The following is a 27915-nucleotide window of genomic DNA, read 5'->3' as shown; positions in this document are numbered from 1 at the left end:
CCTGGGTAACTCTGGATGTCCACAGGGTCCCTGAGTGTGTGTGGATAGGCTTTATGGCTGTTCTAACCCCCCAGAGTACATATAGCTTCTTGAAGTCTTTGGATCCTAAGATCCTGAAGTCTCCTGAGGGTATCAGAAAGGATTCATCTCAGACATGACACCTCCAAGACGTTTAGGCCTACACTGAAGTGATCTTGGAGGTCCCAGAGTCCTGAGTTCAGAAGAGATTAGGGTGTATTGTGCATGGACTGGTGTTTTTGTGGTTTGTAGGAGACATCTCGAGATTTGGCATTTTCTGGTGTAGCTCTATTGCCAGAGACATCCAGATGTTTGAGGGCTCTGTTATATAAATAACATAAAGCCTTTGAGAGGTTGACATCTTCCTATTCATAAATATTTGGTGGATAAAGGGGAGACCAATGCTAATAGTGGCAGTGATTAAATAAATGAGTGAAACAAATGTTAGCATTATATCTAATTTATTATAAAACTAGAGGCCCGGTGCATGAAATTTGTGCACTGAGGTGGGGGGTCCCTCAGCCCAGCTTGCCCCCTTTCACAGTCTGGGAGCCCTCAGGGGATGTCATACTGATGGCTTAGGCCTGCTTCTCATGGGGAGCAGGCCTAAGCTGCAGTCTGGCCTCCCTCTGTGGGAGGTGACTGGGCTGATCAGGGGAAGGCGCCACCCCCATCACCCCACTGCTGCTGCCACTGCCAGTCACTGCAGCCACCAAGATGTTTTCATCAACACGGACTCCAGTCCCTTCACCATGAAAAAATGACAACTTTCTTTAGGCATTTTCAAGATGTGTCTTTCATAGTATATGACATTTTTTTATTCTTTCTTTCTTTCTTTCTTTTTTTTTTTTGTCCTCACCTGAGCATATGTTTCTATTGATTTTTAGAGAGCATGGAAGAGAGAGGGACAGAGAGAAACATCAATGTGAGAGGGACACTTTGATTGGTTGCCTCCTATATGAGCCCTGACCTGGGCCCCGGCCAGGAAGGAACCTGCAACCCAGGTACATGCCCTTGACCAGAATCGAACCCGGACTCTGCAGTCGGCAGGCCGAAGCTGTATCCACTGAGCCAAACTGGCTAGGGCAGGATATGACATTTTTTAGCCCCTCTAGCAGCGGACCTTTGTTTTTTTCTTCCAGGAGTGAGGTGGAAAAACCCTAGATCACCTTCTTGGATTCTTATTACCCAAGTTACCAAGAAGTGTACAGGGAGCTTAGCCAATGAGCAGTCGGAAAAGGTGTTTCCTCTGCAGCTCACATGCAGAGGCCCCCCTGTGTGTGTTTGCTGGGGTGGGCGTGTGCTCCGAGCTGCACCGCAACCACTGGGAGCAGGCTTCCACCCCTGTGTGTGTCCACTGGGGTGGGGGCATGCTCCGAGCTGCGCCAGTCAGGACTGTTAAGGCCGGTCGTGACTGTAAAGACATCCCGGACAAATCTGCATATTACCTCTTTATATATATAGATATGCTTGCAAAAAATATAAGTATTTTTCTGTTTATTTTGACCCTCTATGTTTCATCTTATGAGTGTTTAATCCATTATTAATTTCTCGTAGAAGTTTTAAAATGTGAGAGGTCCCTACATACATTCTGTGAAACTTAGAAAATACATTTTTAAAACTATCATTCTTATTCCATTTATATGCAGAGTAAATTGCAGTTGTGTGAACATTTAGCCTAGCAGGTGGTCTATGACCCAAAATGATGAAACACTTACCAGATGTTGAATCTCATGTAACATTAATTTGAGTGCTAATTGTTCTCAATTTTATGCTCATAAACCTCTACCTATGTCCGAAAAGCCCTGTGCCTCTGATGGATATGAAAGTTAACCAGATTATGCTGTCCTTTGATAGGAAAAGTTGAATTGATTAAAAACATCTTCTTTGCTCCTGTCATGTAAGAAGGAAACTTTGGACAAATAAATCCTTTAATGCATTCCGTTACAATTTATCACAATTGGAGATGAAATTTAGATGACTATGACCAAATTTATTATTAAAAGAGTCGGTTTGCAGGTATGATGCAGTTCCAAATTTTTACCATGTGGGAAGCTGATGCTTTAAAAAAGATTATCGAAGATAGATTATGTAGATTAAACTTCTTACAGAAACATAACATTTTAATTTTTTCTTCCAAATAAAACACGTCTAACTCTCTGCAAAAGAAGACAAAGTTTGCCCTTCATTAAAATATTTTATTGTACCACAGGCAGCTGAAACTGAGCAGTTTTTAGGTCCCCAAGTCATGCATGCTCTTTGACCTTCTGTACTGTTGTGTTCCTCCTCCTCAAAGTCACCTTCTTAAAGTTCAGTGATAGTCTGTTCTCTTTCTTTCTCTGTGTGTCTTTGTCTCTCTGCCTCCTGTCTCTGTCTTCATCTTTTTGTCTCTCTCTGTCTCTTTTTATGTGTCTCTGTCTCCCCCTCTTTCCTGCACATACATACATACTGATTCCTGTTTCTCCCTTTCTGCTCTTGCTTTCTCGTTCAGGACTCTGCCAAGCTGTCACTGGCCCACTAATATGTTCTTCAAACATACACTCTGGGGGAATGTCTCTGTACTGTGGCTTTAGCTAGTACTTCTAACCAAATGATTGGGGATCAAAGCTATAGTCTCATTTGAAAATTATTACCAAATTCCAACACAGCAATTATTTCCAAATGCCAACAGAGCAAATATATTCCTTAAAAGTGATTTTTAAAATCACCACGACTCCCCTCTTCCCTACTTTTTACCAATAAGCTATAAGGATAGCCAATGTTCACCCCAATTATTCTGGCTTAAAATTTTGAAGCCACTGTTGACTTTTCTTTCCTCTATTTCCTAACATTTAGAGAGACCAAAAAACTAATTAAATATGGCCATTGCAATACATGTCCTATTAACTCCTTTCATTGCATTATCATTGCCCATCCTGGTCAAATTTCTGATCACATAACATCTGGATTACAACCAGCCTCACTGCCTTGCCACCTGTATCATTTCATGCCAATATATCTCCACACAACCCCCAATGAGCAGCTCTGGATTACTGCCTTTGTCATCATCACATTCATCCTTGGGAACTCCAGTGACTTCTTTCCTGGTATTCAAGGCTCTCAACTGTGTGCATCTCACCATCTACACCAGTTCCCATGTTTTCTCCAGTATAAACCTTATCAGCTGCTGTGATGATTCACTAAGTTGTACCAGCCTTTGCTTATCCTGCTTCAGAGCTCTTTTTTTATGCTTTTCTACCCAGAAACACCTACATTTTCTTCCCATTTTGCCTGTATTCAATTGATCATTATCCTTCTAGATGCACATAATTGAAGTCCCATCTTGTCTATGAAGGGTTTCCTGAATATTTCATTATGCCCTTTAAACTCTTAAAGAACATCTATACTATCTATACTTTAGACTCTGTAGTTTAGAGTGGCTCTCCTAATGTTTTATGGGGCTATATCTTATCTCCCCAACAAGTTTTAATCTTCTTGAGGATCACATCTCCAAATTCTGTTCATGCCCCAAGAACTTGGTATTTAATCAATACTTGAATTGAATCTAAAAACAAACTTTTCCAAATCCTGAAGTTTTAATAATCCAAATTAAAATATAACTTTAAATAATAAAAATGAATGAAATGTCCAGAGCTTCTGCGATATGGTTTATTATCTGTTACTAAAGTTAGAAATAAATATCTCACAGTCTTTGTTCTTCATTTTACTAAAACCTTAAGTAATTTCTGTTCAAGTTAAAAAGGGTGAGTGAGGTAAAATAGTCTGTAACAGATAACTCAATGAAGTAGATGTTCAAATAAACAGAGTAACTTTGCCTGGATGGAAAAATTAGTTTCGGATTCGGATTGTATCCTTGCTGCAGCTTGTTCTCTGGCAAATATGGACTCTTAGCCACAAAAGAAAACTGAATTAATAGAGAGAGTCTGGTCGGTAACACCAGAAAAGCATCAGCAAAAACATGAGATGTTGATTGTAGATCAGCAGACTCATCTATATATTTGAAGAATAACGTTATTCATTACGAAGTTAAAAATCCATAAAATAAAACTTGAGCTCTCTAGAAGCAAAGTACAAAACATAGATGCCATCATTATTATTGGTATTTTTTGTTGGACACTTCATCATAACCATATCCAACAGATTGTAAATGAACTGTATAAAGCAATTAGAAAAAAGAAAAGTCGTAGAAATTTTAAAACTCTTTTAGAAACACACAAATTTGTTTAGTGTTTTATAATCACCTTTCTCTAAGTTTCATTTCCTTTTCATTTTTTGGTGTCTATGTCACTTCTCTGCCCTTTGTCCATAACAAAATGTTCTGACATTTTGAGTTAAAAGCAAAATTTCATTTTTAAAGGTCCCAATTGCTCAGAGTAAGTTGGGGCCATGTCAGTTTTATACGACTTCTTTTTACTGATCAGTTTCAGAGTTTAGCTTCTGCAGTACCTTTATAATGCTGACACTTTGTCATTACTTCTTTCCCAGTCATTCTCCGAGTTTTATCTTGTGTTCCTTTTTATGCCAATACTTCCATCTTAGAAGTTACCCACCAATTCACATCAGCAAGAAAAGAGCAAAAGGCAGCAACTTTGCAACTCAGTTATCATTATTGCCCCCCTCGCCAAATAATAAAAGTTTCTAATTTTAAAGACATTGATAGCATATTTTGATTTTTGCATTTGATGTGTGAGAAAGCTATATAGATAATGGGATACATCAATGAACAAAACAGATAAAAATTCCTGTGATTCATGAACTAATATACTGCCTAAAAACTTAAGCAAGTCAGGAATTGTGAAAAGACAGAGACTGACTAAATAAATAAGTAAATAAATAAAAGTTCAGTTATGAACTTAAGAGAATACCAAATAAAAAGGCACAAAATGTTGAAACTAAAAGGATGTAAAAATAAATACCAGAAATCAGAATAAAACTAGTGTTTTTATATTAATATCAGACAAATCCTATCTAATAAAAGAGTAATATGCAAATTAACCACCACTCCACCACACCCACCAGCCACGCCCACCAGCCACGCCCACCAGCCACGCCCACCAGCCACACCCACCAGCCAATCAGGAGGGAATATGCAAATAAACCCAACCAAGATGGCTGCAGCCACAGAGAGCAGGAGGGAGGGTTGTGTTTCCCTGGCAATAGAGGAAGCCAAGCTTTCCGCTTGCCCTTGCCAGCCCAGGCCTCCACTCAATGCTACAAAGTTTCAATTATAGAAGATAAATAAAGCCCAACAGAAATGGTGGCAGCCACGGAGCTGGAGAGAGCAGGAGGCTAGGGTTGCCCGCGGCGATGGAGGAAGTCAAGCTTCTGCAGTTCTGGCCTGCTTTGGCCTCTGCTTAAGGCTACAAAGTTTCAATTATAGAAGATACATAAATCCCAACAGAAATGGCTGCCGCCACAGAGTGAGCAGAAGGCTTGGCTTTACTCCAGGCTACAAAGTTTCAATTGTAGAAGATAAATAAATCCCAGATCCCAGAGCCTCTGCTTGGGTTGCCAGGGGGCATGGCCAACCACCACAAGCCCCTCGCCCAGGCCGCCCCACACCCCAAGGGAACCCCCACCCTGATCCGGGACACCCTTCAGGGCAAACGAGCTGGCCCCCACCCATGCACCAGGCCTCTATCTTATCTAATAAAAGAGTAATATGCAGATTGACCATCACTCCAACATACAAGATGGCTGCCCCCATGTGGTCAAAGATCCTGCCCCCATGTGGACACAAGATGGCCACCACAAGATGGCCAGCAGGGGAGGGCAGTTGGGAGGAACCAGGCCTGCAAGGGAGGGCAGTTGGGAGGGACCAGGCCTGCAAGAGAGGGCAGTTGGGGGCGATCAAGTCTGCTGGGGAGGGCAGTTAGGGGTGACCTGGCCGGCAGAGGAGGGAAGTTGGGGGGTGACTGGGTCTGCAGGGAAGGGCAATTGGGGGGGACCCCGGCCTGCAGGGGAGAGCAGTTGGGGGGTACCAGGCCTGCAGGGGAGGGCAGTTAGGGGTGATCAGGCCTGCAGGGGAAGGCAGTTAGGGGCAAACAGGCTGGCAGGGAAGCAGTTAGGCATCAATCAGGCTGGCAGGGGAGTGGTTAGGGGGTGATCAGGCTGGCAGGCAGAAGCAGTTAGGAGCAATCAGGAAGGCAGGCAGGTGAGCAGTTGGGAGACAGCAGTCCTGGATTGTGAGAGGGATGTCCGACTGTCCGTTTAGGCCCAATCCTGGTGGGATCGGGCCTAAACGGACAGTCAGACATCCCTCGAGGGGTCCCAGATTGGAGAGGGTGCAGGCTGGGCTGAGGGACATCCCCCTCCATGCACGAATTTCGTGCACCGGGCCTCTAGTCTACCTAATAAAAGAATAACATGCTAATTGACCGTACCTTCGTGATGCCCACCAGCCAATCAGGAATGACTATGCAAATTAACCCAACAAAGATGGTGGGTTAATTTGCATACTCAGGTACTGAGCAGCCGGGGGTGGGGCAGGATGCTTGTGTTGTCACCATGGCGATGACGCAGGCGTTCTGCACCACCCCAGCTGCTTCTGGCCTCTGGGCAGCGTGGGAAGGCAGAAAGGCGGCTCCAGCCAGAGCGAAGGCAGTGCCAGCAGCCAGGGGAAGGAAGGTCCATTCTTGCACGAATCTTCGTGCATCAGGCCTCTAGTATAGTATAATACACAAGACATTATTAAGGCCAAAGAGCATAATTATGTAATGATAATATACAATTCATAAGGAAAGGTTAACAATATTAAAAGTGTATGTACTTTAAGCCAAAACTTAAAAAGTAAAAAATGGCAAAATTATTAGAATAAATTGACAAATCCACTACCATCATTGATTACTTCAACATTTTCTATATGTTAATTAATCAAGCAGATAAAAAATTAATAGCATATCCATCAAGCTTGAGCTAATGGATAAAAAAATGCATTTGACAATGAGAAAAGTATATTCTCCTCAAGCATCAGTGTAATATTAATGAAAGTTAACCATATACTAGGCCAGTGGTCAGCAAACTCATTAGTCAACAGAGTGGCAAACCATGGCTCGCCATAGGCCAAGCCTTAAAAAATTTAGGAATTATTATAATTTAGATTATGTTTTAAAATATGATAAAATGAGGTTAAAATAAATAACAAAGATAAGTAAACATTTCCTAACATTTAGGCGTTAAGAATGACATATGTAAATAAACCCATGGCTCAGAGAAAATTTCATTTTGGAGGTTAGAAAATATATATATATTTACTGTTGAAAGTTTTACATATGTCTCCTTAGGAAATATTTTAAGATGAAATATAGTAAAACTGTTGTTTTTCCAAATTTGTGGGATGCAACCAAAATCATTCTTGAAAAATTTTGAATCTTTACTAAAATTAATGTGCTCAGAATCCAATGAAGAAAACTAGATGATAACAGAATAAGTATCTAAAATATGAAATAATGGAAAAATAAATATAAGAACAGAAAGGAATGAAATAAGAAAACAAACAAACAAACAAATATACAATAGAGAGGATAAACAGTGCAAAAACATCTATCAAAATAGATAGTGACTTCCTTAACCTGATAAAGAATATTTTAAAAGACCTGCAGTAAATATTATATTAAATGTTAAACTTTAAAAATCTTTTGCTTTAGAATCTGGAACAACATGTGGATACTCGCTATCACTTCTTTTATTTAAAATTGTGTTGTGGTCCTAGCCAGAACAACAAAACAAGAAAAAAGAATGAATGAGTATATATGCTTGAGTAGGGATGTATTCTTAAATGAGACAAAGGCATAAGTCATTAAAATTTTAAAAAATAACATTAAAATTTAAACTTTAATTGATCAAAAGACAACATAGAAAAGACATGCCTTTGATTGGAATAAGATATAAAGTTCTAAAAAATAAATCAATAATAAAACTATTCAGAAACAAAATGACCAAAGGATATGTCACTTACAGAAATATATAAATAGTAAAAATGCCATTTTTATAAATTTGCAAAATTTTGAGAATAATTTTGTATACCATTTAAGGAAATACAGCCGTGGGTCAATGAATGACACAACATATTCAACTTGATTAATAGTCAGGGAAATATTTGCTTTTTAAAAATGTATGACACCATTTCCCATTCATGGATTGGCAAAATTAAAAAAATATGACATTCTAAATTGATGATGATATATATCAATAGGCACTCTTGTACTTGTATTTGGATGGTAAAACAAAAAACCACTCTAATAAGCAATTTGGCAATGTATAACAAGTTGAAGATGCTTATGCTTTATGACTCAGAAATTAATTCTACTCCTTAGTAGATGCTTCAGAGAATTTCTTGAACATGTGTACAAGAAAACCATACAAAAATGTTCATACCACTTTTGTTTGTAATAACAAAATATTGGAAACAACTTAAATGACTAGTAATATTAGATTTCATATATAAATTTTCGATAGATCACACAAACACTAGAGATAAATGAAGTAGAGTATATTGTATAAAAATGGACTGATCTTATAAGTATAATATTGAATAAAAGAAACTTGCAGAAATATGCAAATAGTGAAAATAGCACTTATATGAATTTTAGAAAACCTGGAGGACAATTCTACATATATTTTAAGGATATATACAGGGTGAGGCAAACGTAGGTTTGCAGTTACACATATGGAAAATGATACAATCTATCTATAATAATAAAAGGATAATATGCTAATTAGACCGGACGTCATTCTGGATGTCCTTTCTGACAAAGCTAGGGCCAGAGGGAAACCATCCGGGTCCCGGGTGCCTGCGGGCAGCCTGGGAGAAGCCAGCCCGGATCCCAAGAGCCTGTATGTGGCCCGGAGGAAGCCAGCCCGGGTCCTGGGTGACTATGGGTGGCTGGAGGGAAGCTAGTCTGGGTCCCAGTGCCTGCTGGTGGCCTGAGGAGGGAAGCCTGGGTCCAGGTGCCAGAGGAAAGCCTGTGTTGGCAGTCCGGGTCCCAGTTGCTGGAGGGAAGCCGGTGCTGGCAGCCAGGGGAAGGAAGGCTGACTCTTGCATGAATTTTTGTGCATCCAACCTCTAGTCTATATATATAAAAGCCTAAGCAACTGTTCGACCATTTGACTGTTAGCTATGACGTGCACTGACCACCAGGGGGCAGATGCTCAATGCATAGGCATGGAAACATGGAACAGACTGATGAATCTCAGAGGGAAGCGGGGAGGGGAGAGGGCGGGAAGAGATTAACCAAAAATTTTATATGCACATTAGAGTCCCAGTGCGTGGATTTGTGCACCAGTGGGGTCCCTCGGCCTGTGCACTGGGGCTCTGATATCCCCCAACGGGTCCTGGATTGTGAGAGGGCACAGGCCAGGCCGAGGGACCCCACTGGTGAATGAATCAGTGCACTGGGCCTCTAGTAATTAATAAATAATGATACAAGAATAAACTCTGTGTTTCACGTTCTCATAACTGTAAACCTACTTTTGCCCCAACCTATATATTATATATAATAAAAGTGTAATATTCAAATTGACCGAACAGTGGAATGACCAGTTGGCAGGAGGCGGGGCCAGTGAGCGGGTGGTGCCAGGCCAGCCAAGGCGTGTGCCAGCAGGCAGAGGGAGGGGACAGTGATGGGGTGGGTGGGTGGCGGTGACCAGCAGCAGGGCAATGGGGGCCAGCGCCATCCCCTGATCGCCCGCCCAGTAGCCTTCCACAGAGAGAGGCCACTGGTGACCATGGGGGCGGAGGGTGATTTGGGGTGGGGCCGGCTGCTCGCTGTCCTGAGATTGGCCCGCTGGGGTCGTGTCCCACAGAGGGAGGCCAGACTGCAGCTTAGGTCTATGGGGAGCAGGCCTAAGCCGGCAGTTGGACATCCCCTGAGGGCTCCTGGACTGCGAGAGGGCACAGGCCGGGCTGAGGGGACCCCCCGCCCCCACACCGAGTGCATAAATTTTCATGCACTGGGCATAAACGTCATGTGTAAGAGTGAGAAACATTGAAAAAAGTGTTCCACCTATAATAGCATAAAAATAATACAATAATTAGAAATAAACCTAACTTAGCACGTTAAAGATTGTACACTGAAATATACAAAACATTGCTATAAGAAATTAAAGAATAGGTGGAAAGACATCTTGTGTTTATGGATTGGAAGACTTTCATATTCAGATGTCAATAATACCTAAAGCAATCTAGAAATTCAATTCAATTCCTATCAAAATCTCGAGTATTTTTGCAGAAATAGAAAAGTCCATTTTAAAATTCATAGGGAATCTTAATGAACCCAGAAGAGTCAAAACAATCTTGAAAAAGAACGAAATTGGAAGTCTCACACTTTCTGATTTCAAAACTGACTACAAAGCAATGGCAAGGAAAAGACACACATATAGACCAATGAAATAGAATAGATATCCCCGAAATCAACCCTTACATATATGGTCAAATGATTTTTGACAAGATTGTCAAGATCATTCAATGGAGAAAGGGCAGTCTTTGTAATAACTGATTCTAGGAAAACTGGATATCCACATGTAAAACAATGGAGTTGGACACTTACCTTACACTATATACAAAAATTAATGCAAAGAGAACCAAGGACTGAATGTAAAAACTAAAACTATTAAACATTTAGAAGAATACACAGGTGAAAAGCTCCATGACATTGGAATCGGCAATGATTTTTAAACGTGACACAGGAAGCACAGACAACAAAAGAAAAAAAGTAGATATATTGAAGGTCATAAAAATTTAAAACTTGTTCATCAAAGGACACTATCAACAGAGTGAGAAGGCAACCCATGAAATGGGGGAAAATATTTGCAAATAATATATCTGATAAAGGGTTAATATCCAGAATATATAAAGAACTCCTACAACTCAACAACAAAACATGGGAAAGAATTTGAATAGATATTTCTCCAAAGAAGATATGCAAATGGCGAATAAGCACATAAAAAGATGTTCAACATTACTAATAATTAAGAAATGTGAATCAAAACCACAGTGAGACACTACTTCTCACCCATTAGGATTGCTATTAAAAACAAAATAAAATAAAACAACAAGTGTAGGCAAAACATATATACTGTATGATTCAGCAATTCTACTTCCAGGCCTGTTGTTTAATAGGAAACATATATATAAGAATGTCGACATAATAGCTTTTTTGGTAATAGTCACAAACAACTCAAATGTTCATCATTAGCAGAATACATATATAAATTTGGACTATTCACATAATGGAATATTATATACCAATAAAAATGAACCAACTAAAGCCTTTTGCAACATAGATAAATTTCATAAAATATTGAGCAAGAAGAGTTAAATATAAAAGAATATCTACTTTATGATTTCATACTTACAATGTTTCAAAACAGGCAAATTAAAGTTCAGGGTTTAGAAATGCATAGTTAGGTGTTAACTCTATAGAGAAAAGTAGGAAGTCAATATTCTAAGACTCAGGACAGTAGTTACCTTGGTGAAGAGTAGGGAGTGGTTTTGGATTGGGAAAAGGCCAGTTGAGGCTACAGGGAGAGCTGGCAATGTTTTATTTTTTGACTTGATGTTCATTCTGTAATAATTAGCTAAACTGCATATTTGTTTTATGAATTTTTATATATGTGTAATGTCTCACAATAAAAATGTTTTTAAGAATAAATAAAAGAAAAAATACAAATGCTTTGATGAGGCTCTGTTTTAGGTGTGAAATGCAGTCATTATAAGTGGACCCCACTTAACTAGAGTGTAAGTTAACTGTGAGTCAGTATTAAAGCAGAAAAAAATAGGACTCAAATGCTGAATTTAAAAAAGGATTACACTACAAAATGGAAATTTCTTATTTTGTGCAAAATCCACATGTGGAATTTAAAATTGAGAAAGTAGAGACATTGTTTTATATGATTGGGAGCTCAGTCTTTAGGAATTTTAATGCTCAGCTGCATGATTTATTAGATGGCAGTGCCTAATGATTGGCGATAATATTACAGAGTGGCTGATTAGACAGCGTAAGTCAGTGTTTCAGAGAAAAACAAAGTCTTAATATATTTATCTCCTTACTCCCTGAATTAGCTCTGTCTATTTTGAAATGGTTATGAAGTGTTCTTTTTTTTCCAGACTGGGATAACTGGTGATGGATAATAAGAACTCGAGAAACTGGTAAAGTGACCAAGTCCAACATTTTAATATTTTAAGAATAGAGACTTTAGATCCATATATGAGGATTTTGTTACTTTGGGAATGATTCTCTGTTTCTAACAAAAATTCTGTGGTGCAAATATGAGATGATTTATCATCTTTATAACCAATCTGACTGTAACCCTTTCATAATAATATTGGGGATGTAGTTTCTTGAATTCTATAACCACTTCTATTTGAGAGAGCAACTCACAAAGAGGAAAATAGTCTGATCTTAAAAACTCTTGATCATGATAAAATTATAATATTTTAAAGAAGAAAGAATAAAATGAGAAAATTTAACTTCATGTTTTAGAGAGCATAAGAATGTATTATCCTTACCGGTAAATGATGAATGTACAAGCACAAGGTTATACATTTCAGTGAAAAGCAATTTTTAAAGGTCTATTTTAAAACAATATATTTCTCTGAACATACATATTTACTCTTGGGAGTTAAATTACATTGAAAAGACAAAATATAACTCCATCTATCTAAGTGTTAAAGTAATTGATATCTTATCCAGAAAACTTTTCTATTAAACATTGCTAACCACAAATCCATTACTGAATATTTATTTATTTAGCAAATAAATCTTGATATTTTCATCAAGAGAAGACAGCATATGCTTATTGTATTACTTTATTATTATTAAAATACAACCATGCGAGAATAAGAATTACATAGAATTGCATCATTTCATTGGCATATATGAATAAAGATCTCAAAAAAAATCTTTATAAGTGAAACATAATAATTCTGGGGCTGGTGAATTATTATTTGTTTTATATACCCTGACTATTCTGCATGAATCAAACTGGATTTTTCTTTAAATAAAAAAAATGGATAGCTACACTGCTAAAAAAATCAGTAATCTTTTCTCCATGAAACATAATACAATACAATTCTACTATAAAATGGATTTAAGATTTGGGTAGGTCTCACCATATTCCCACAATAGCAAAGGATGCACAGTGAGTTCCCAAGGATGTATAAGTCTGATTGTCCCACAAGGCAGATTTGAGTTTTAACTTTCCTTCATCACTCTCACAGAGCTTATAAGGGCAATATAGTGGGTTTTTCTCACCATAAATCACTAATTTATTTGGTCTACTCAATAACAATAAATTAAAAATATTTACGGCTACATACATTTTAAAAAGACTTTATTTTTATAGTTTTTCCCTTTGAATCTGTTTTTCATGTGGAAATCCCTGACAAGGGGGACTGTGAATTGGGAGCTGGCTAGAGAGAATACACTGCCTGGGGGATCTCTATCATAAGTTCTCTTCCTGCTCATCACCACCACCTCTGCCAGCTATTGCTGGGCTCACGGCACTGTCAAGGAGTAATGAATCCAATACTATCTAGGCTCGATGAAGGTGACCTGGAGTTGGGCAGAATTTCTGCGTCGGAGGTTTGTCTGCCAGCCCCTGCTGGGGGAATTAAATGTGTTAGTCTCCAAGTTTTAATGATAATAACTACTTATCCAGGAAAACTTTGATAGGTAGACTCCTCATCCAAGATCTTTGAGGTATGGATATTATGACCTTCATTGTTGACTGTTTATGTAGGTGATCTCTATAATTTAGAAATTCTTAATACAGCTTCAATTTCTCTGGCTGCAATGAAAACTACCTAATTGTGTTCTACCTCTCATGGAGCACCAGTGTTTCTCCTGAAATGGTATCTTTCTGGGTGGGTCCAAACAAATGTGCATGAGAGCATCCACCTGTAGTTGCCTGCAGAAGGATGAGTGAATGTGAGGAAGAAGAGAATGTGCACAGACTCTCAATGTTCCTGAGGATGGAGTTGATTGCATATGGAGGAGTGTTTATTAAGTTCACATGAATTCATTGTGTACATTGTAGTTGGAGTAGTAAGCTGCTTACTTGTTTTGATGTAAGGCAGGGAATTAATTAGAATAATGCTAATTGATTCAACAAACAACAACCCCCCAAGTCTCAGTGATCTACAGCAAGAGAATTTTGTTGTTTGCTCCTGTGGGTATTCAATGGATGACTTTTCATATGTTCATCCAGGGATCCAAGCTTCTTCTGTTTTGTGGCTTCTTTAGTTTCATGGTCCTATCCACTTAGTCAGTGGCTAAGGAAAGGGAGCTCTGTATGGTAGGTATGGTAGGGTATTATGGGACAGGCCTGGAGGTGGCATACATTATTTTTGTCCATATTCCATTGGCCATTATTTAGTCACAAGCCTCACATAACTGTAAGGAAGGCTGAAATATATTCTAGTTGCAGGCATGAGGGGGAAAATAGTTTGGTAAACATCTGGCCAGTCTTTACCATTTTTGGTGGCAAGGATTCTATTTCCAAATTGCTCCCTTGTCTGTTTTCTCCTCCATCATTCATTAGAGTCAGCCTTCCACTACACAATTAGAACTTAGGTTTTAATTGAAAATATTCTTTAGAAGAGAGGAAAGATATAACCTCAAATATATATTAATAAAGTCAGATCCTTTCTTAGGAGCAGGTATATTCTAGCACTACCTAAAATAGTGTCTAGAATATATGTACTCAACAAGTGGTGAATATATGAATAAATGAACAAACTACCCAAACTACCCAGAAGATTCATTGTAAATCTTCTTCTTGTCCTGAAGATCTTAGGATTCTGGTGTGTGAAGAAAGGGAGAAGAGAAATGGAAGAATAACATAGCAAATTGGAGAGAGGGCTAAAACTACCTCCAATATCTAATAGAGAAGAGAGGATTTCTAGAGTTAAGACTCAAAAGGTGACTGGGTTCACAAAGCAGCATTCTGGCAAAGAGAAGCAATCTCAAGAGAGTAGCTCTAAGCTGGGCCAACGTGTATGGTAGGGATGGTTGGTGTGTGTATATAAAGAAGCATCTACACCACGAGGCAGGATGGGAAACTCATATAGGTGCCCTTGAGTCATCTAATATGCCACACAAATGAGCCCATCCTGACTCTGCTCAAGCCAGCAGAGTTGATTTCACATTGCACTAGGCATGTAATCAGCAGCTGTATCCACCTGCACCAGACTTCAAAAGCGGACTCTTTCCTCACATGCCCACAGACGCCTTGGACACTGGGTACGTCTGAGTTCTGTGGAAGTTGAAACCAGACCAGAGGGAGAAGAAAATCCCATGGAAAGAAAGGGGAAGAAAACTAGTGATTTTGATTAGACAGTTAACTGAAGAGACATTAAATGATTACATGGACTGAGACTCCCTATGATGAGATAGAATATATTTTTGATTATGGGAAGACCAAAGATGAATATGTGCAGGTAAGAGGAAAAAAAAGAGTCTCATGGTTGAAACATCTGCAGTGTGGTTGTCTAGTCACACCTGCTACATGACGATTTATTGAAATATATAACTGAATAAATTTTTTGGCAGGATAGAAGCTTCTTAAATTCTATCTACAAGGTGGATAGAAGGAGAACCCTGGTTTTGGGGCAATGCCAGCAAAAGGTGGTAGCTACTCTTCTAGGCCCTGTCTCTCTTGTGTGACTCACTTTCTAACTATTGCCCTTGGCTACTGAATACCTACCATAACTGCCACTCTGCACCTCCTGCATCAGATATCCAGATGCTAAAGAAAACATTTCACCTGCTCTCTTCTAATGCTTTGTGCCTTCACTGACCTTGGAATTACCTGGGGAAAAGAAGCCATACTACTAGGACTGTGGCCATACAGTTAGCAAGAGTGGTTTCACCATCATTCCAGCAATGGCTTTGGGGAGGACATTTTAATCATTTGCAACAGAGACAAGTAATGTCACCAGTGCAATAGTCTTGTTAGCCCAAAGTACAGGTTCTACAGAGCAAAGGACCTAATTAGTCCCAAAGAAATGGAAAAGTCTAGACTGCCTTTTCTTATCTCCCCTTCTTCCTCCAGAAGCTGTGCCTTTCATTTCTAGGTTCTCATATAGCACTGTCATGCTCTAGGAATTAGTCATTATAAAGTAATAGAAACAATCATTAATAACTTATAATTATCTTCTCTTCCAAAGTATAAATTCCTTTAGCATGAGTCATCTTGCCAATGGATCATAATTCATCTTGATAACAGGTTTGATAGAGTTACATGAAACATGAATCTGGCTCATTAATGTTATTATTGTTTTTAAACTATCAGTGACAACAGTGCTCCCCAAATATTAATTAATCTTTATGACTTCTCTGTGAGGCAAGTTAAATGTACCTAAATTCATTCTACCAGTAGAGGGTAGACAAACTGGTAATCTCCTCCATGAATCTCTCTCATTACCAACAGAGTTGAGAATAAAATGGAAATAGCTGAATTTGATTCATTTCCATGACACTAGATAGACATGACTTCTGTGTGCTATTAATGCTCCCCAACCCTCTGTAAGATATCCATGATAAAATAAAAAATGATTTATAACAATTAGCAAAGAATATAAGTCCTGAAGCATTTTTTCTCTACTTACTGACAAAATGTTCAAATGAAATAAATAAGCATCAATGGTCATTATAGCACGCACTGTACTTTCTTCTCTTCCCTTTCTCTGCCCTCAAATTTTCATTGTTCCTTAGGGATTCACTATTTAATCATCACTGGTTAGATTATTTCCTATGTTTCTTCTGAAGAGCTAAAGGTGTAGTAGAAAATTTAAAAAAAAGACTCCATATGATTTAAATTCAATGTTTCCATCACATCTCTGCTCCTATCAGATGGAAATAGTGTAACTCAATGACAAGGACATGGGTTCAAATCCAAGGCCTGCTGCCACCAATTTGCTGTGCATCTTTGGAAAAGCTATTTGTTGTCTCTGATTGCTGTTTTCTTGTTTTTAAATGAGAATCATCATACTCACTTCGTAAGTTATGGGAATAACAAGAGATAATGGATGTAGAATGCCTGGCACATTAAAAGTGATCAGTAATGGAATACATTATGAGTCCTATAAATCAGTGATGTGGCCTCAAAGGCCTGAAAAAAAGAAATGAAGGAGCCTTAGTAGGAGGACCTGATATTAGGTACGTACATTTAGAGATTTTGCTTAACATGCTATTTATTATTAAGAGCTATTAATTCAGTACTTGAAAAACCCTGTCTTAATTCAGAATAACACTTGGTACATAGAAGGTAGTAAAACGTGTTTTTGGATGAATAAATAAAAGCAAGTGGCTTCCAAAGACAAAGAGAGGGAAAAGGAATTGTACTGGTGTTTTGTCCCCTGGGTACACTTGTCTGTCGACATCTCTTATGGCTACGACTGATCCAAGAACATAAGGCAAGGGGGAGGTTTGGGGTGTGAGATAGATGGAGGAAGGAAAGTAAAAATAGCAGGAACTGGCAAAAAAATCTATCTTCAAGAAATACTATAATCATCTAGTTTATCGATGAAGGATATGGGGAAAGGATATTTTACTAATGTTTATTTTTATTTTATTATATTTTTTAAAAATCTTAGAGCTTCTAGGTTTTATTCCTCATCTTAAAATATAGAAACATGATGGCACTAGGAATATTGCGCTAGACCCATACTGTTAGCTCCACTTAAAACCTTAAGATGACTTTCCATTTCAACTTCTCAGCTAAAAACACCATATCCCTAAAACCGAAACAGAAATGGTTCTATATTTATTTTTGTTCAATCCCCACCTGAGGATATGCTTAGAGAGAGGGAGAGGGTGAGGGGGGAAGAGAGAGAGAGAGAGAGAACAAACATCGATGTGAGAGAGAAAAATTGCCCTGACCAGGAATCGAACTGACAACCTTTCAGTGCACAGGATGACACTAAACCAACTGAGCCACACCAACAGGCCTCTACTTTATTGGAAATAAAGTATCAGCTGATAAGTTTAAGATACGGAATTTTACCTGTGTAGATATATTCCACATATGCAGGATGAGTTTTTGTGAAAACTTCTTTTACTTTTTCTACTTTATCAGCTCTGATTTTTGTTGCAAATGGTGTGTACATAACTGAGAATGACTCTGCTCTGGTGATGGCTTCTTCAATCATGGCCTGAGGAGAAGCAAACAACTCATCAATAACAACACATGACTTTTTAAGAATGTAAAATAATATGATTACCTTTATGGATGACTTAAAAATCTATATACTGTACTGCAAAGATAACATATTTTGGTCTTGAATATTCATTAGAATGAAATTTTAATTAGTTCTGGAAATACTATTTCATATTAAGAAAACCAATTAAATGAAGAAAGTTTGTAAACAGACACTTCTGAACAGAGCTTGCTTTAAGATAAAAATAAAAATTCTATTTTCTAAGGTGTCATTTTTTACTTGATTTAAAAAAATCAAATTCTTAAGTTTAACATAATTATCTTACAGACATTGATGAGCAATTTGTACTTAAAAAAAACTAATTGAAGTATCTAGATCTAAGTATTTTCTATAAATAACATGACAAACTAGACACATTTTTTTTCTTCTTTCAATACCTGGGAAAGCCTTCTGGAACAAGAAAAGCCTTTTCAACATGTGCCCAGCAAAGCTTCCCTTCTAACCACATCACAGGAGCTGTTTGAGATGGATTTCGCTATTTAAGAATTTAATGATTTCTTTAACTTTTCTTTGCTCATATTACATCCTATATAAAAGTGTAGTATGCAAATTGTCCCCTCGACCGGGAGTTCTTCCAGGAGTTCAACCAGGGGGTGGGGCCGGCCGGGGGAAGGGACAGAGTACCCGGCTGGCCACGTCAGCTGCTAGGGACCCTACTAGTGCACGAATTTTGTGCACTGGGCCTCTAGTTCTTTATAAAGCCTGCTATCACCCTGAACTTCCTGTTTTAAGTAGGCCTATTAGTATTTGAAACAGACCAAAAAGAAAATTATGAGAAGTTTTTTTTAAAAAGGAATTTATTCCTTTTCTACAACTATTCCTTCTAATGAGGCTTGGACATTGAATTCAAAGTAGAAGTGTCTATAGTAATCTTATTTTTCTAAAAATAGCATAAAGGCATATTATAAAAATCTATATTCATAGATAGGATTAATTCACCCACCCCCCATAAGAGTGCCAACAACTAATAAGGAATAGTAGTAGATTTGAATTTTCTAACAAAGAAAAAATCATTTAACAAACAGCAATTTATATTATTACAACATAGTATTTATAAACAAGTTTCTTGTTAATATTAAAAGCAATGAGGAGTTGATTTTAAACCAGGAAGCTTAATTTAACTTGTTCATTGCCTGCTCCATGTGTCAGTTACTTCAAATGGCTTCTATGATCATCTATATTGTGTAGAAGAGCAGCTTTGAAGGAATTTTCTGGGTACAAAGCATCCTCCTTTCTCTGAGACTTGAACTAGAAAATGACGTAAATTTGTAAATTTATATTTTAAATTTGTTGTGGGGCAAATGTCTGAATGGCTGCATAAAAGAACTTAACATTGCCCACAGCCCTGTCCTTTCCAGGTTGGAGGAACTGTAAGGAAACAAAGAATACAGTTGTGACACCAAACCCAGAGCCAGCACTCAGATGGAAATAGCAGTGGGTTGTGAATGTGCAGCAGGGTTTGGATGCTCAGGCCTGGATGCCAACATGGGTAAGATAGGCAGCAGGTTTGGAATTCAGGGATGTGGATTAAGAACTTAAACAAGGTGTTTAGGTGCCAGGTTCTGGTCCTCCAGCAAAAATAAAGACTCTTTAGATTGTGTAGGAGAATAAGTTCTCCAGATTGGTGCTTACATATGGTCACTGCTGGAACAATCTTGGGATGGCCTATCCGGACCAAGCAAGTAGTTGTCCCTAGATGCATGTGGAGTGATGTGCTGGAGAAGGAAGCTGTTCTAGATCTCAATTCGAAGGTCACAATCTGACCTCGCCACCTGTGTAAACTATTAATTCTGTATCAGTTTGCTGGGGCCGCCATAACAAAGTATAATACTTATTTTTATTGTTCCTGAGTCTGGAAGTCCAAGATGAAGGTGTTTGCAGGGTTGACTTCTCAGGTCTTTCTCTTATGCATGTAGATTGGCTGTGTAGCTTCTCCCAGTGTTTTCACATGTTTTTTCTTCTGTGTATCTGTACTCTAATCTCATCTTCTTATGGTATTAGGACATCAGTCATGTTGGCTTAAGACCCCTTTCCAAAGATCTCACTTTAACTGAATTATTCTATTTGAAAATACAATCCCAATCCCCAAAACAGGGTTAGGATTTAAGCATATGAATTTTGGGGGACACAATTCAGCCCATACCTGTTCCTCACACCCAAATAGTTTTTCTGAATACCTTGGTGAAGGATATTTGGCTTCAAATTCTGGATTGAAAATTTTAGTGAAGGGACTTAATTCCCTAGTTTTCTCCCAGAAAGATATTAACAGTATCACAGCAAGACTAGGATAGAAGAAAACAGTCGCTCCCTTTCATTTCTCTTCCAAATGCTGGCAGATTAAGTGACTTCTGCAGGGTAGCTTTGCTAAGCCATCTCACAGCAGGGACAGTAAGACTCCTGCCGAAGAGCCTACACCAGCTTTTTTTTTTTTGCAAGTGGCAGAAGTGTGGTTTTTGTGTGGCAGCTTGATCTGCTCCTTTAAGGCACTATATTCTTGGCAGGATGCTCAAGTCATTGCGTGGAGGTTTTCACAGGGCTCTCCACCTAGGAGGGGATGAGCTGGAGAGCAGCCTCCCTCTCTTCCCACTCAGAGCCAATAGAAATGGGCCTCTTTTGTGGCTTCTGCCCTCTATCTTGAAGATGGGTAAGGAAGCAAGTGAGTGAGCAGAGTGTGTAAGTAAGGATAAGAATTGAGTTTCCCATAGTGATACTTTCTCAAAGGAAATTATTATAGCCCGAAGAAGAAATATTGAAAAATAGAATATAAATAAGAATACAAATTACCCTTTTACCAGCTCTTGATATATCCTTGTTGTGTTTTAATGTATAACATTTTTTATTCTTTTTGGAGACCAAAAAATCTTGGGGCTTTGAACCTGGTTCACAGTGCTCTGTCAAAAGAATATATATATATATATATTTCTGGTACATTATGGAATAACTCCTTAATGAAACAACTTTGAAAAAAATTTAGCTTTATTAAAATCATGGGAATTTTTGGTTAGAGACCAAAATATCAGGTTTTCATTTTGTGATGGTAATTTTGAATTGGGCTTCTCTTTCATGAAGAGTCTATTATATGCATACTAGTGACCCAGTGCACGAAATTCGTGCACATTAAAAGGGGATTAATTAGAGGAAATAATTTAATATTGCTATTTGCCCTTTCTCTATAATAGAAGTGTCAGAGATGAAAGAAAATTAGTAAAATGTATATGAAAACCTTCCTCTTATCAGAGTCTGGGGCATACCACGGGACCCAGAGTCAAGTCCCCGCCTACCCACATGCACCTCAAAATCATGTGAGACCCAGACCCAGCCAGCCCCCCAGCCTGGTGCTGGGGCGGGGGGAGCAGCCTGAGGTTCCCTAGCCCAGCACCAGGACGGGAAGCACACCTTGAGGTCCCCCTTTAAGCCCCGCCAGGCGGGGGTCATGGCCTCAGGTCCCCTGGCCTGGCACTGGGGCGGGGGTGCGGCCTGAGGTCCCCTGATGCCAGGGCAGGGGGCACGGCCTGAGGTCCCCTGTCAAGCCCCATGGGGGTGGGGGAGGGCAAAGCTTCAGGTCCCTGCTGATTGCTTGTTAAGGCTCCTTATGGGAACTTGGCCTCAGCTGTGGGTGCAGCCATCTTTGTGACGGAGTGATGGTCAATTAGCATATTCCCTCTTTATTAGATAGGATTGAAAAACTATTTCCTTCATCCTCATAAAGTCCATGCAAGTAGGTATTCCTAGTGAATGAATAATATGATTGCTTTGTTTTATTTTTAAAGTTAACATAAGTAGCTTCAAAGGAAGCAATGCTATATTTGCAAGGTTCCGAGATGGGAACTTTTAATATTTAGTGGCTAATGGATCTTTGTTATTACATTAATACTGACACAACTTAGGCCATAGCCGGTTTGGCTCAGTGGATAGAGCATTGGCCTGTGCACTGAAGGGTCGCAGGTTTGATTCTGGTCAAGAGCATAAGCCCAGGTTGCAGGCTAGATCCCCAATAGGGGGTGTGCAGGAGGCAGCCAATCAATGATTCTCTCTTATCATTGATGTTCCTTTCTCTCTTCCTTCAATCAATGATTCTCTCTCACTATTGATGTTTCTATTCCTCTTCCCTTCCTCTCTGATATAAATAAAAATATATTCAAAAATAAAATAAAACAATGATACAATTTTGGATGATGACTAGAATTATCTAGAAAATGGAAATAAATTTTGTGAGCAATATTTTTAAATTAATCTTTTTAAATATATGTGGGTTTAATTTGGATGACTTAATTTTTTTTGAAATTTAGAATTAACCTGAGGAGCAGATTATCCTAAAGAACAGAATATCCTACCTTGAGACTTCCTTATAAGCCTGTATCATTTATGCAATAGCTAGATTGACATTTTATGATGATTTTATTAGTATAAGTATGTCAGAATAATATATGTAATAATTGAATGCCTCCCATACCTTATGATCAACATTTTAAGACTGAAATATTACCTTGAATTTACAGTTCTTTTATTAAGCAACCTTCATCATAAATTCTGTATTTTTCTAATGTAAGGGAATATTTGGCAGTTTGCCATTACATTTATCAGCCCAGTGATGTGAAAATTATATTTTTATGCAGTTTAAGTTATTTAAATTTTTATTTGCATTTATTAGCACTGTCCAGAAACAACCAAAGATTGTATAAACAGGTAACTTGTATGTAGCAAAGTAAGCAATTTTTTTCTATAGCTGTTTTGAATTGTCTACTTTGCAACCTGCCCTGTTTAAAAATAGTCATAATAATATTATTTTAAATCCTGAAGTTTTTAATTTACTTTAGTTTTGCAGTATATATGAATGCTGTGTAATTTTGGAATATATATATATATACTAGAGGCCCGTTGCAGGAAGATTCCTGCAATAGGGCTTCCTGTGGTGGTCTGCTTCCCTCCCTTCTCCGCCGCCCCGCCTGCTACCCTCCCTTCTCTGCTGCCCCGCTTGCTTGCTTCTCCACAGCTTCCCTCCCTTCTGCAGTGCTTGGCTTCCTTCTACGCTGTCTTCAGTCTTCGCTCTGCACCTGGATATGCAGATTAACTGCCATCTTGGTTGGGTTAATTTGCATAGTTGCTCCTGATTGGCTAGTGGGTGTGGCTGGTGGGCATGGCTTGTGGGCATAGCGGAGGTACGGTCAATTTGCATGTTTCTCTTTTATTAGATAGGATATATATATCCATGTAGAGTGTGTGTGTGTATGTGTGTGTGTGTGTGTGTGTGTGTGTGTGTATCTATACTACTATCCACTGCCCAGTCTTGTTAGGATTAGGGTTAAGGTTTTAATTATACACGATGCTTCCATTAGCTGAATAACTTCAGCATTTAATGCATAAAATTTACCCTGAATTTTTAATCACTTATATTTTGTAGCAAAATTTTATTCCCAGGTTCTTTCAGCATAGAACTAAGGAGATCTGAGGTATTTTAAAATCACTCAACTTTATAACCAAGGAAGCTGAGGGTGATGAATTCTGTTGACATACCTGAAGTCACAAAATTAGAAGTGAAAGCAAGACAAGAACCAAAGTCTCCTAAACCAATGCTTTCTCTTACCCTGAGCGACTTTTCATCCTCCTAATTAGATTGTAAATTCCTGGGAGCCTAAGTACTACTTCTCTTTTTTCTTTTTCTATGACTATGTTAATCCTGTCTTTAAAGACAGCAGTTTGACTCTAATACTAACAGAGAAACAAATGAATCACATCACATCAAACCTAAACCAGGTCAAGATCCCCTTCACAAATTAATCCAAACACAAAACAGAATATTCGTCCTTCACAGCTACTGGTCACAATAAGACTATTTAGTCCACCAGCCACTCATTAGATGTAGGATATGCTATCATTTTGCATGCCTGTCTCAAAGGGAAACATTTATAAAAATTAAATGAGTGGCTTCTTGATAGGGAAACTTAAATGATGTGCTTGGGTTGGTGTAGCTTAGTGGCAAAGCACATTTAATTTATAAATAGAATTTAAAGTACGCTCTTGTTCTAAAGACGCTGAATAATTTTCTGCTTGTGCATTAGAGAAACACCAGCTGATAGAAACTCAGAGTTATCAGTGTGGGTTTCAGCAGCCTCCAGACTCTTCAGAATGCCACAGAGCTTTTATTCTTGATGATTTAAAATGAATCACCAAAAGGTATCACAGGAATAAATAGCCACATTACTGCAATTATTTCATAAGCACAACTGGGTATTACTAATGAGTTTCAGGCTCTGTGTTTAGTGGTAAATGTTAGCAGAGTTTAGGACCCTTTTTGTCGTTGTGCATTCCAGCTCTCTACTTTGTTTAGTTATTTGAAGTTAGGTATCCATTTCCCTAACAGTATGTTGTTTTCTGATTGCATTGTTTGACAGGTGATTTTGGATTAGGATATGGCTTGCTGGTGTAAACAGCTGATTAACGGTAGGGTTGGGACAAGAACCTGATGATCTGGTCCCCAGACTTGTACTGTTTTTTTTTTTTTTTTCCACAAAGCATCTGTTTTATCTCTTGGGCTACGATGCAGATTACTGAGTGGAAAAGCCAAGGATGACCTTGAAAAAGTGTATATTGGAGAAGTCAAAAGAATTCAAGGATGCTTTATTTGAAGTAGGCTGCATGGATTAACTTTCTGCCGTTAGAAAGCAACCTCCCCTTGTACTCTGCCTATGTAAACTTCATTTAATTCATCGATTAATCTGTAAAGCTCATTTATTAATTAAATGAGTGGTCACTGTGCATTGGGTAAGTGCTGTGGATAAATAATTCTGTTTAATTGTGAAGGCAATACTAGAAAATAAACATTGTTATCCCATTTTACAGATGAGAAAAACTGAGTCTTTGTATTAAACAATATGCAATATTTCACATGCTACTTTGTGTCAGAGCTTTTTTCGGGATTCAGATCAGTTCTATCTCAGTCAGAGCCTCATGCTGTGAGCTATTTATGTTGTGGGGATGCAAAATGCAGACCACAGCCCTGTCTGGCACTAAGAGAAGATTTCGAATACAGGAAGCGCTCCTCTATAAAGCATCACAAAGCAGAAGGAAAACGTATTAAAGGAGCCTCCCAACAAGGGAACTGTTCATCTTGGAAGTCAGTAGCTCTGTGGCCCTGGTGGTGCACAGACCAAGGAGGGATGACTGTCTGTCTTGGAACCCAGGAAGAGGCACTGCTGTGCCATGTAGAAAAGTGTCCTTATAGTGCTAGCATCTAGTGCTCAAAGTTTGTCTTAGGTGTATCCCAGCTCCCAAAATGTCTTTTCTTCCTCAGGTCTCAGCTTTGCTTGGCAACCAGATACCTCTTCTTTTTCTTTCTTATTTCTCATTTGCTTGCAATTAATCTCTTCCAGGCTGTGGTGCCTCCTAGAGGACTTTATATTTTAGAAGGCAACAGATTGCAGGAGGATGCCATTAGGGGGCAGGTGTCCTCCTATATCTGACTTCCCATCATCAAGATGTCTCAGCCCTAGCCAGTTTGGCTCAGAGCATAAGCCTGGGGTCTGAAGGGTCCCAGGTTCAATCCTGGTCAAGGGCATGTACCTTGGCTGCAGGCTCCTCCCTGGCCTGGGCCCTGGTTGGGGCTCGTACAGGAGGCAACCAATTGATGGGTTTCTCTCACATCCATATTTCTCTCTGTCTTTCCCTCTCTTTAAAAATCAATGGGAAAAATATTTTTGGGTGAGAATTAAAAAAAAAGATGCCTCAGAATGGGGATAAATGAAATGGGAGAGAAATGAAATGAAGTGCTATCGTCAAGAGACCTGCCACATACTTCCAAATTATCAGTTTTATATACTTCCAGTCTTCAGTTTTATCTGATTTGTGTCTTATATACAAATGTTAAAGCAGGCCAAGCCCACCTCATTAAAAATGAATAAAATGAAGATTTGTCATGCTTTTTTAAAATTTATTTTTATTGTTTTATTATTTATTTATTTTTCCTTTATTGATTAAGGTATTACATATGTGTCCTTATCTCCCCAATGTCCTCCCCAACCCCCACTCATGCCCTCACCCCCCTGGTGTCTGTAGTTAGGCTTATATGCATGCATACAAGTCCTTTGGTTGATCTCTCCCCTTACCCCCACCCTCCCCTACCTTTCTTCTGAGGTTTGACGGTCTGATTGATACTTCTCTGTCTCTGGATCTGTTTTCGTTCATCAGTTTATGTTGTTTATTATATTCCACAAATGAGTGAGATCATGTGATATTTGTCTTTCTCTGACTGACTTACTTCACTTAGCATAATGCTCTCCAACTCCATCCATGCTGTTGCAAATGGTAAAAGTTTCTTCTTTTTTACAGCAGCGTAGTATTCCATTGTGTAGATGTACCAAAGTTTTTTTAATCCACTTATCTGCTGATGGGCACTTAGGCTGTTTCCAAATCTTAGCTATGGTAAATTGTGCTGCTATGAACATAGGGGTGCATATATCCTTTCTGATTGGTGTTTCTAGTTTCTTGGGATATATTCCTAGAAGTGGGATCACTGGGTCAAATGGGAGTTCCATTTTTAGTTTTTTGAGGAACTCCATACTGTTGTCCACAGTGGCTGCACCAGTCTGCATTCCCACCAGCATTGCACGAGGGTTCCTTTTTCTCGGCATCCTCACCAGCACTTGTCGTTTGTTGATTTGTTGATGGTTGCCATTCTGAAAGGTGTGAGATGGTACTGCATTGTTGTTTTGATTTGCATCTCTCTGATGATTAGTGACTTTGAGCATGTTTTCATATGTCTCTCGGCCTTCTGTATGTTCTCTTTCAAAAAGTATCTATTTAGGTCATTTTTTGATTGGTTTATCTTCTTTTTGTTGAGTTGTATGAGTTCCCTGTAAATGTTGAAGATTAAACCCTTATCGGTGATAACATTGGCAAATATGTTCTCCCATGCAGTGGGCTTTCTTATTGTCTTGTTGGTGGTTTCTTTTGCTGTACAGAAGCTTTTTATTTTGATTTAGTCCCATTTGTTAACTTTCTCTTTAGCTTTCATTGCCCTAGGAGCTGTATTGGTGAAGATATTGCTTTGGCATATGTCTGAGATTTTGCTGCCTGTGGATTCCTCTAATATTTTTATGGTTTCCCATCTTATGTTTAAGTCCTTTACCCATTTTGAGTTTATTTTTGTGTATGGTGTAAGTTGGTGGTCTAGTTTCATTTTTTTGCACCTATCTGTCCAATTTCCCCAACACCATTTATTGAAGAGACTGTCTTGACTCCATTGTATGTTCTTGCCTCCTTTGTCAAATATTAATTGAGCATAGTGGTTCTGGTCAATTTCTGGTTTCTCTATTCTATTCCATTGGTCTATATGTCTGTTCTTGTGCCAGTACCAGGCAGTTTTGAGAAGAGTGGCTTTGTACTACAGCTTGATATCTGGTATTGAGCCCTCCTACTTTGTTCTTCTTTCTTAGGATTGCTGCATCTATTCAGGGGTCTTTTTTTTTTATTATTCCAGATGAAGTTTTGGAGTGTTCATTCTAGGTCTGTGAAATATGCAATTGGGGAGTGCATTGAATCTATAGATTGCTTTGGGTAGTATGGACATTTTAATGATGTTGATCCTACCAATCCATGCACACTGTATATTCTTCCATTTGTTTATGTCTTCCTCTATCTCTTTTCTCAGTGTCCTGTACTTTCCTGAGTACAGGTCTTTT

At 38.6% G+C, this 27915-nt stretch overlaps 1 protein-coding gene across 1 annotated transcript in view; it reads right to left on the bottom strand.

Moving 5' to 3' along the window:
- Positions 1-27915, bottom strand: part of SPATA16 (spermatogenesis associated 16) — a gene marked incomplete at its 3' end in the record, with an annotated part of 197479 nt that overhangs the window by 38043 nt on the left and 131521 nt on the right. The window contains 1 exon segment of the mRNA XM_080658440.1: positions 18025-18172. Coding sequence (XP_080514566.1) covers positions 18025-18172 — 148 coding nt within the window.

Source organism: Plecotus auritus (genome assembly GCF_963455305.1).
Source record: "Plecotus auritus genome assembly, chromosome: 2".
NCBI lineage: Eukaryota > Metazoa > Chordata > Mammalia > Chiroptera > Vespertilionidae > Plecotus > Plecotus auritus.
The sequence above is the reverse complement of the archived record's forward strand: the minus strand, read 5'-3'. Positions and strand labels throughout refer to the sequence as shown.